The sequence below is a fragment of the Sinocyclocheilus anshuiensis genome, unplaced genomic scaffold, assembly GCF_001515605.1.
Source record: "Sinocyclocheilus anshuiensis isolate Anshui unplaced genomic scaffold, SAMN03320099.WGS_v1.1 scaffold1162, whole genome shotgun sequence".
In the NCBI taxonomy this organism is placed as follows: domain Eukaryota; kingdom Metazoa; phylum Chordata; class Actinopteri; order Cypriniformes; family Cyprinidae; genus Sinocyclocheilus; species Sinocyclocheilus anshuiensis.
Genome location: NW_015540875.1, coordinates 2,963,291 through 2,974,123, shown reverse-complemented (window position 1 = coordinate 2,974,123; position 10,833 = coordinate 2,963,291). Strand labels below are relative to the sequence as shown.

The 10,833-nt window shown below is 40.0% G+C and overlaps 1 protein-coding gene across 4 annotated transcripts in view; it reads left to right on the top strand.

Moving 5' to 3' along the window:
* The window catches only part of otud7b (OTU deubiquitinase 7B), a 33,445-nt gene extending 22,871 nt beyond the window's left edge, over nt 1-10,574 (top strand). The window contains exons 2-12 of one of the 4 annotated variants that reach the window (XM_016485865.1): nt 1,883-2,063; nt 2,562-2,732; nt 2,995-3,219; nt 4,134-4,235; nt 4,577-4,704; nt 5,287-5,393; nt 5,498-5,625; nt 5,940-6,089; nt 6,402-6,516; nt 7,581-7,659; nt 8,295-10,574. In XM_016485865.1, the coding sequence (XP_016341351.1) occupies nt 1,979-2,063; nt 2,562-2,732; nt 2,995-3,219; nt 4,134-4,235; nt 4,577-4,704; nt 5,287-5,393; nt 5,498-5,625; nt 5,940-6,089; nt 6,402-6,516; nt 7,581-7,659; nt 8,295-9,749 (2,745 nt within the window). In that variant the 5' untranslated portion in view covers nt 1,883-1,978 and the 3' untranslated portion in view covers nt 9,750-10,574. Of the gene's footprint in view, nt 1-1,882; nt 2,064-2,561; nt 2,733-2,991; nt 3,220-4,133; nt 4,236-4,576; nt 4,705-5,286; nt 5,394-5,497; nt 5,626-5,939; nt 6,090-6,401; nt 6,517-7,580; nt 7,666-8,294 lie in introns of all 4 variants that reach the window. The other 3 variants (XM_016485863.1, XM_016485864.1, XM_016485862.1) reach the window with 3 other exon arrangements.
* The last annotated feature ends 259 nt before the right edge of the window (nt 10,575-10,833 follow it).

The window sequence follows — 10,833 nt, the reverse complement described above, 5'->3', positions numbered from 1 at the left end:
TATTTTAGGCCTATTACTTACATAGGCTATACATTTTCCTTAAAGCATCCCATTTTGTCCCAGGGCTTGAAAACCTAGTTAGGTCCATGCAGAAACTGGTGAACGATGCTCGTAGTTGTGGCATCACCGTTTAGTGACATAATTGAATGCTCCGGGAAAACTGAAGTTGTATTGTCAGTGTCACAGCGCCTTTTAATTGCTCTACTGAATCCAACAATTATTTATTTACAAATTATAAGCTCTAATTATGACAAGTGTGGTATAAAAGCTTTGTTTATTAGAGGAATAATTGTTTAGCTGGAAAATGTTACATCGCGACCATGCTTTTGGATGCTGTTCAAGCCCATATAGCCTACATTTCCCATTTTGTCCCAGGGCTTGAAAACCTAGTTAGGTCCATGCAGAAACTGGTGAACGATGCTCGTAGTTGTGGCATCACCGTTTAGTGACATAATTGAATGCTCCGGGAAAACTGAAGTTGTATTGTCAGTGTCACAGCGCCTTTTAATTGCTCTACTGAATCCAACAATTATTTATTTACAAATTATAAGCTCTAATTATGACAAGTGTGGTATAAAAGCTTTGTTTATTAGAGGAATAATTGTTTAGCTGGAAAATGTTACATCGCGACCATGCTTTTGGATGCCGTTCGAGCCCATATAGCCTACATTCACGCGGCTTTGTTCTGGTTTGCCAGTTGGTCACGAATTTCCACAAATTCAATAATATTTAGGCATTGTTTATTTTCTTAAATCCTCACCGTCTAACCCTCTAATTTTGCATGTTTATTTTATTGTCTTCCACTTTTTATCACTGTTTTCGCATCTCTTAAACGCGCGGGAAGGGAAATGAAATATTTCATGGCCATGAATTAAGAATTCGTTCGATTTATTCATTCATTAAATCATGAGTTATTTAAGAAACAAAATTAATGAAACATGGACAGTGGCCACAAATTAATAAGTCGTAGGGACGAATTAAGTTGTAGGAATGAATAGCCTAGCCTATCTGTCCTGTGTCCCGCAGCCCTGCAAAGCGCACGATATGAAACAATTATCTGGGGAAATTACTTGGTTACTACATTTCTATTGCTTTCCATGTTGAAGAACTTTGTGTTGTTTCTATTTTAATGTACTAAATGTTTAAATCACATTAAAGGCTTAATTTGTACATTATGAATGAATGGTGATGCATTCATATACAGTCACCGTCACTCACAGCCGCTCGCACGTGTTTTGCGCATGAGCCGCAAGCACCCCAAAATTAAATAGCTTAATGGACCATCGATAGCTTTAATCGATTGCATCTCTTATCGACAATGAATCGTTCATTGATTAATCGTTGACATCCCTAGTTTGGTTAGTTCAAACAGCATTGAAAACTTTTGTTACATTATGTCTTTATTGTCACTTTTGATCAATTTAATGCTTCCTTGCTGAATAAGTGTTCATTTATTTAAAAAAAAATAAATCTTGCTCACCCCAAACTTTTATGTGTATGTTGCAAAAATAAAATTGTATTATGACTGGTGAGGTCAGCGGGAAAAAAAATATTTTTTGTTGAGCCCTGTTTTGTATGTAGGTGGGTGTTTTTCCCCTCAATATGTCATTGAATTACTTTTTATTTTACAGTTATTGAAATAACATCATTTGGGACTTTAAAATGTGCCTAAAACTGTGCTATCATAGTAGCCATCTTTCTAATGAATTGCAAATTCTCTGTAATGCAAACTGAAGCGTTCAGCTGAGCTCCACAGCAGAGGTCACAGGAAAGACATGTGACTGCTGGAGTCAACAGATCTCTGGTAATGTGCACCAATATGATGCACAGACCCAAAGCTTAAACATGGCCTCACTGTCTGTTTTCTTCTCTTGCTCTTTAGGTGTGGCCGAAACAGTCCTTCTGCTGTGAGGGAGAATTACTCTCCTGTCTTTTCTCTCTCCTGATGCCCCCTTCTGCACTGTAAATTCATGATCACATGACTTTGGATATGGACGCAGTCCTGTCCGACTTTGTCCGTTCTACTGGAGCTGAACCCGGACTGGCCAGAGACCTGCTAGAGGGTGAGCGAAAACCATCCTGTTCCCCATCACCCTCTCTGATTTTATATACAGATATAAATAATATTTATGCAATTTTAATTAATTTTTTAAACATTATGATATTATATGTAACTTTTCTTGATTATACATACTTTACAAAACTACATGAGCCATATAGTGTTAAATATGGCATCTACCCTGACTAAGGTCTTTATGATTAAGTGATTGCAGAAGAGCAAAAAAGCATCTATATGAATGTGTGCAGTAAAGCCTTAACAAACCCAGCACATGTTGCCTAGCAACACTGCAGATAAGAGAATGAGTTAAAATATGTATAGTTCTGCAGTATTCATGCTTGACAGTCGATACTGACCAGTATTTGCACAAGCAACTGCAGCGGAATGTGTCATTGAACTTTGCTGCTATGTCGGGTTAATATTTAAACTCCTAAGCAGAGGTGCAGTGGAACTATGAACTCTTATTTTCTTGCATGCTTCATGAATGTGGCTTTCTTCGCAGGAAAAAACTGGGACCTCTCGGCTGCACTGAGTGACTTTGAACAGCTGAGACAAGTGCACGCTGGGAACCTCTCATGCACCTTTGCTGAGGAGAGAGAGTATCCCTCCTTTGAAAAGGAGATCGCTCGGACGGGGCGGCCTCTCTTGCATCGCCAAGATGAGGTTGTTCAAGGTACGAAAGCACTAGAAGGTCTGTCTGCACGGCCTGACCTTAATTCTCAAATGTGGTTTGTAATTTTTGTAAATGATTTACCCTGATCATGACAGTTAGTTGTCATTTCAAAGCCTTGCCCACTCTCACCTGACTAACCTTGTTTTCGAACTGAAGGGAGCTGAGGACTGATAAGAATAGGTCGACCAGATAATAGCTTACCAGTGTCTAGTTTTATATTCTCCAGTATATGCAGTAATCTGAACATGTATCATGGCAGCAGCCACGGAGAAGCGACTGTCGAGGGGAATCTCTCACGCCAGCTCCACCATCGTCTCTCTGGCCCGCTCACACGTGTCCAGTACGGGCGGCAGCAACGAGCCACTTCTGGACACTCCGCTCTGCACCTTCCAGTTGCCTGACCTCACCGTCTACAGGGACGACTTCCGCGGCTTCATCGAGAGAGACCTCATTGAGCAGTCCATGATGGTGGCCTTGGAGCACGCTGGTTAGTTATTTAATTTCAAGAATCTCTCCTCCGACAGCTGAACAAAATATTTTGATATTATAAGTTTTATAGTCAGATATTTCTAACTTGTTTCGGTTAGCTGCTTTAATCTCTGCTGTCTACATAAGCATCCTGACTAAAATGTAACATTATAAGTGACTGATTTGAAATGCCATACATAGGCAGCATGTTGTGCTTCTCATGTGATGCACACAGGAGTTTGCCATTAGCGTGATAGTCTAATAAGCTTAAAGATGCACAGCACACAAAATAATGGGTAAAATAGTCTTCTTTTAGTAGATATAACTATTGAATTAATTATGAATTAAGTGAATAAATATTTATGATTGATATTTTACTTTGTCCACTGTTGCCCTTCTAGTGTTGCCTGCGTAGGTACTGTAGCTCTCTAGTTTTTGAAAAAGACAGGCTGCGTCCGCAATCGTTTACTAAGAGTAGGTAAATCGTACCTAAGATCGTGCTAAATCGTACCTAAGAGTAGGTACCCATTTTGAAGTAATTACTTTGTGACCATTAAAAAGTATGTTCTATATAGTTTGAATGCATGTAGTATCAATGTAATACGGACATACTGTTTTTATGATGTCATTGTCATATGTACTACCAGCATCAGTTGCGTCACTTCATTGCCATTCACATATCCTTTCCTGTAGCCTCATGGGATGGTAAAGTCTCCATTGGATGCACACTTCAGAACCTCAACAGAAAAACTACTTTTTTAACCGTTTTACGAATACTGTGAATTCAGACATACTACTGTTTGCATACTGTTTTTGCTTACTATATTAGAGGGAAGTATGTGATTTTTGGATGCAGCCATAGAAGGAAGTAACTTGGTGTCTGTAGCCACAGATTTGAGAAATAAATGCTTTTCTTTTTTTTTTCTTCAACAGGACGGTTGAACTGGTGGACTCGTTTGGGAACCGGCTGTCAGAATTTATTACCTCTGGCTACTAGTGGTGATGGGAACTGTCTGTTACACGCTGCCTCACTGGGTAAGTGTTCAAACCGACTTTTTGTATGTAAGCGATCAGCACAGTTTTTATACATATTCATTCCACCTTACAGGTTTCTAAAAGTTTGTTGGTGCTACACATAGCTTGACGATTATAGGCTAAAAAAAACATTTATTAATGTGTTATTGAAAACAGATGCTTATTGGAGTGGCATAGAGTTCTATACAAGTGTTTTTTTTCTCTGTATTAGATTTATAGTGTAACTATATAACTTATGTCCAAAGCAACAGTAAAAGGGCTGCATACTTGCCTAGAAACCACTGCCAGATGTAATCTTAAGATATTAATTCAGTAATTATGTTTAAAACATTATTATGCAGGTATGTGGGGCTTTCATGATCGAGACCTGATGCTGCGGAAGTCTCTCTATGCACTGATGGATCATGGGCTGGAGAGGGAGGCTTTAAAGCGAAGGTGGAGATGGCAACAAACCATGCAGAACAAAGAGGTTAGAGCACTTTATCTGTTGGTTCATTTTTTTTATTTTACAAACAGATGGCAACAGATAATCAGTTTAGTATCAGGCTCCATCAAGTCAAATATAAATTACCATTGAAAAGGGTGTTTTGTGTGTGTGTGTGTGTGTGTGTGTGTGTGTGTGTGTTTTATATTTTTTAAAGAAATTAATACTTTATTTACAAACTAAAAAAAATAACAGCAAATACATTTATAATGGTATAAACGATTTCTATTTTAAATGAACTCTTTTGTTTTGAACTTTCTATTCATCAAAGAATTCTGAAAAAATATCAGTTTCCACAAAAATAAGCAGCACAATTGATTTCACAATTGATATTAATAAGAAATGTTTCTTGAGCAACAGATCAGCATATTCGAATGATTTCTGAAGGATCATGTGACACTGAAGACTGGAGTAATGATGCTGAAAATTCAGCTTTGATCACAGGAATAAATTACATTTTAAAATATAATACATAGAAAATAACTAATATAACTAAAATAATTAGAAAATCTGCACAAGTTGGTCTTTGTTTCAGCCTAATATTTGTGTGTGTGGATTTGTGTGCAGTCGGGACTGGTTTACACAGAGGAAGAGTGGCAGAAAGAGTGGAATGAGTTGTTGAAACTGGCATCCAGTGAACCCAGGATACACTACAGCACTAACGGCAGCAACGGGTGTGTTGATTGCATCTGATTTTATTTTCTGCTTTGAAAGCTGTAAACAGAGGTATTCTGGAGTGTTTTGCTCATGCTGTGAGAGTGTGTTTTGTGTCCCGCAGTGCCGAGTCACAGGAGGAGCCGGTGTACGAGAGCCTGGAGGAGTTTCATGTGTTCGTTCTTGCTCATGTGCTCCGTAGGCCGATAGTGGTTGTGGCTGACACCATGCTGCGGGACTCTGGGGGAGAAGGTAAATAAGGACAGAATGTTCATTTTTGGATAAACAATTTTTTTATTTATTTTTTTTTTGTGGGGAGTTTGACACACTTTGAGGTGCTCTAACATTTACCACTCAGAAAGCCTTTCTTGTCTATTGAAGCCAAGTTGTAAAAATGGCTCAGTCGAAATCTTAATGGTTATATTGTAACCAAGAACCAAGACTATGACTGTAGCAGAAAAATGCAGTGGCAAAAAGTGTTGACTATGTCCCCTGTAAATAATGCATTTTCCATTTGTCCTCTCATGTTCCATAAGCAAAGCTTATCATTTTTGTCTGTTGTTTAGCTTTTGCACCAATCCCATTTGGAGGGATTTACCTGCCCCTAGAAGTACCAGCCAGCAAGTGCCACCGCTCCCATCTCGTTCTGGCATATGACCAGGCCCATTTCTCTGCCCTGGTCTCAATGGAGCAGAAAGACAGTTCCAAAGAACAAGGTGAGGAGTGGTTTATATGTAGCAAATTGGTTTGCTTTTTTATGGTTCATGCAGTGTGCTGTTCCTGCCTGATAAACCAGTTTTTCAAAGCAAGACAGAACAAAATCTGCAATAATTTATTGTTTCCAGAAAGTCTTTATCCACTTTAATCCAGCTTATTTCTTCAAAGGCTTTTGGAACTGTAGTCTTGGAGTTCATTTGAATACTGTTTTGTGTTTGTAAATAAGCCAAATTATAAACAAGTAGGGAAGTAGTGAAATTCAGAATGATACTGACCATTTGTTACCTTTTGTTTGGTAAAAATCTCCGCAGTGGTGATCCCTCTGACGGACTCGGATCATAAGATGCTGCCTTTGCACTTTGCTGTGGATCCTGGAGAAGACTGGGAATGGGGCAAAGATGACAACGATAATGTGATGCTGGCAAGGTAGAATTTCATTTGCAGAAACAATTTGTAGTATGCATTTGCAATCAGAATTAAATTTAACAATGAGATTTTAAGAGATTTTTTTGTCTTTACATAAACATCAACATTTCCCAGCTTTTTGAGGCGCTCATTACTTTCTCTGCTCCACTGTGCAATCCTCTGTACAAGTGTGCCACCTAGTTTAATGAATAAAAAAGGCCCATGCTCATGCATATAATTAAGCTCAATTGACAGCATTTTTAAGATGCTGTCAGTTACCACAGACAATAATTCAGACTCGGATTGAAAAAAGAATAACAAGCATAAATTGTTTACAGTAATAACCTTGCATGTTAAGTCTGAAGCGAGACATTCTGGAGAGTTTTGAAGCTAAAATGCATAGCTCATATTTTTGTTAAAATTATATGAGTAATTTCTCCACGCGTGTTTATACAATCTGAAGGATGAGTCAAAATTATTTATTGTGGTAATCAACAGCATGTCACAAATGCCATCCATAGATTTTTGCTTGTTTTAAACCTGGAACAATTCTTGTAATTGTTACGTATTGTGCATATACCAAATTTTCTCTGAAAAATGTTTTCAAAATATTCAGGTTATTTTGGCTATGTAGTGCAAAATGACTCCGCTCTGACTTATTTACAGCAGAGTTTAGTAAAGTCTGACCATAATGACGGCATTAGCCCTGAGGAGCATGCTGGGACTGTGCGCTGTTGGCCAACACTCAAGATTAGCAACTCTCATTCTTTAATGCAGATTATCACTAAATGCTTTCTATGAATGGAACACAGAGAAGCTCTCAAATCGATCAGGGTTGCATCTGTAGTTCGTCTTATTCCCACAGCTTTCACATTTGTCACTATATGAAATTCTGTTTTAAAATATTTTACTTATCTTGTTAAATACCTCAGCACATGTTTCTTGTGACTTTTCCCTATTTGTTATTTTGTATTTTCATGAAACATGCTCATTATTATTTCGCATTTACATTTTTCTCAAAGGTATTTAAAGGGCCACTTATAGGTGAATATCAGCGCTCTGACCTTCCTCTTGTTTGGTTTCAGTGTAACCTTATCTCTGGAGGCCAAGCTCCATCTGCTGCATAGCTACATGACTGTCACCTGGCTTCCTCTACCATGTGAGGTACAGGTGAGCTTCTTGCTTTGTTGGACATGCTAAGAATAATTTAACTGGTTTAGTGTAAACTGTCAGCCAGAAACCTTTGGTAAATTTGCTCTGACAACAACAACAAAAAAAGTAAATTCAAAGCATTTTTATTTCTAACACTAAAAAGGTTTATGTCTGTAGGATGGTATAAATATGTTTTAAAGCTACCCTCATGATGTAAAAGTCTTTTACAAGTCATGACATTTTTTTTACAAATCATGATGTAAAAAATAAATGATGATTCTAATTAAACTGCCAAATTGGCATAGAGGGTTTTCTGGTCACTTCTCATTTTTATGCTATCTAAATATAAACTTGTATGGAAAAAAATGTATGATGTAAAGATTATTTGTTGTAAAAGATCGTATAAATTGTACACACATTTATTTGAAGATGAGTTTAATCATTTTCCCAGATTTTTTACGTTTTTATAAATTTTTATGAATATGCTAAATGCAGACTTTTTTTTTGTTATATGTAAAAGTCAAAAAGTAATTTGGATATGGGTATGAAATGGGGGGATTATCTTACTTTTCTTAATTAAAAATAATAAATTAATTAAATAATAAATTATTTATTTATTTTTATTTATTTATTTTTTGCATTCACAGCAGGCCCCATTGGCCCAGCCAGAGTCACCTACAGCATCTGCAGGAGAGGATGCCCGCACCCCGCCAGACTCTGGAGAGTCTGATAAGGAGTCCGTCAGCAGCAGTTCCAATGGCAATGGAGACAGCAGTACTACTGGAACCAGTGGCACAACAGGCAAAACAAGTGGTGGATCTTCCAGCTCCTCTAGTTCATCCAGTAACAGTTCAGCAGGGACAACTGGCACAATTGGAAAGGAGAAGGGAAAGAAAGACAAAGAAAAGGATAAGGACAAGAAACGTGCAGACTCCGTTGCCAACAAGCTGGGTAGCTTTGGCAAGAGCTTGGGCAGTAAGCTGAAAAAGAATGTGGGAGGCCTGATGACGGGAAAGAATACAAGTGGAATTGGATCCAAACAGGAGGGTCAAGAGAAGAAGAAAGGCTCTCTGAGAGGTCGTAAGGGCAGTAAGGACAGCTCTCCTTCCATTCAAACTGGCTCTGAGGACTCTGGGAAAGGTTCACCCTCCTCAACCAGCGAGCGACAAAATGGAAGCTACTCTACTGAAGGTGACCCTTTTAAGTACAGCTCGGATGTGAAAGTGAGTCTCAGCATCCTCCGATGCGCTATGCAAGGCGAAAGGAAGTACATCTTCACTGCGCTACTCACTACAAGCAACCGGCAGCCGTTTCAGGAGGAAATGATCCAACGCTACCTGGTTGATGCTGAGGAGCGCTTCCGTGCCGAACAGGAACAGAGAAGGGAAGCTGAGCGGAAAGCGGCTGGAGGTCTCGCAACGACTGCTGGGTCCCAACTGAAAAAGGACGGGCCTGAGCTGAGTTACAGAAGTTTTGAAAGCAAAGAGGAAGTCACTGATAACTCACCTCCTACTTTTAACGCTTTGAAGTCGTCGTCTTTCAGCCCGGTGATGTACTCTGGTGTGGTCCCAATCCCTAGGGCCACCTTCATTGACCATTCTCCTACCCCACTCACGCGGCATCTCCATATGCATGGTTATTTGGATACACGACGGCAGCTGGCAGGAGGTTCGCCGTCTTCTTACCCAGGTCTACCATCCTATGCTACCTTGCCCCGACACTGCCCCCTAGCACAGGGCCCACCCCATACCCAGTACCACCCTCCCTCCACCAGCTTGGGTAGCCCATCCCGTATCATCAGCCCCTGCCTGATGTCTTTTCCCCAAGATCATGACCCAATTGATTACCCAACCGAACCTGCTGGAGGCTACACGAATGGCTTGCGGGACTCGCATTTCACTTTGGACAGTCGCAATGGGCCGATGCCCTTGAGGCATTACTCTTTAGGCAGTGCGGGTGGCCTCACCAACCTGCAGTCCAGCAAATGCCGAACGCCTACGTGCAATTACTACGGCCACCCCGAGACGGGCAATTACTGCTCGTACTGCTACAGAGAGGAGCTGAAGAGACGGGAAACGGAGCCGGCTAGCCACAGGTTTTGAATGGACAATCTCTGTCCGGTTTCTCTCCTATAGGACTCATTGGAGCCCGCCGTGTGAGCCACATCATATCCTGATTGCGTGGATCTTGCTTTAAGACATAAGTTCGGCCTTTCTGAACCAGGTTACTGAGACTCGGCGCCCACAATGAATGGCCATTGTGGGAATAGGACTGCTGTTGTGTTACATTTGCTGTGGCTCATAGGCAGAAGCTTTAAGCTCCGCCCACATTTGCTTGACGTGGTCATCCTCTTTCCTGTCTCCTTGTCTCCTCCTAGTGGCGAGAATGTAGAGCACAGGCAATAGACATTGGAGCACAATGTGCTACGTTGCATCACACGAACATGCCGCGTACCCCAAAATACACGTTAAGCACAACCAGAAAATACGTATTTATATCAGCGGCGTTTGTATACATAATAATAGACATTTCATGTAGGATTTCAGCTGCAATCAATGTAAGACTTGCCCAATTGCGATTGTAAGGCAAAAACACACTGTTAACTTCAAGTGAGTGTTATCTGCATTGGCCCAACGCTACAATAATTTAACTTGCGCCCCTTTGGAAGCCATACCCGACTGGCTTGAATTAGCTCAAATGGTGCTTTCTCGCTTCTAAGATGTTCAACTTACGGAGCTAAACCTTGATAGCCAAAGGTTTTGCTTTGGGTCTTCACATGTCCATATTAAAAAATCACAGTCGTTTACGTTTTACTAAGTGTTTCTACAACATTTAAAAGTGCAAAACCTTTAAAATTAGTGGAAAAAAAAAAGGAAATCAGATGTCATTTTTCAGAAATGGTACATTATGCAGAAGAGTTATGTTAATAAATGAGTTCTAGGTACTCGCAGGTCAAAGGGGGCTGATGTTGAAACAATTTCTGACCCCTTCAAATGTTACCGGCTTAAATGTTAATGATCGATCGCCCCCAGAGCAGTCACTGCACCAAATCAAGCACTTTTCTAATGTCCAGAGGTTGTGCGTGTGGGTTTCAGACGTGACAATGAAATAGACTGTTATGTTGCTGTGCTTCTAGTCTGGCATTTCGCTCCGTTCTGGAGGGAGAACTTGCAGTTCCACTCGCGT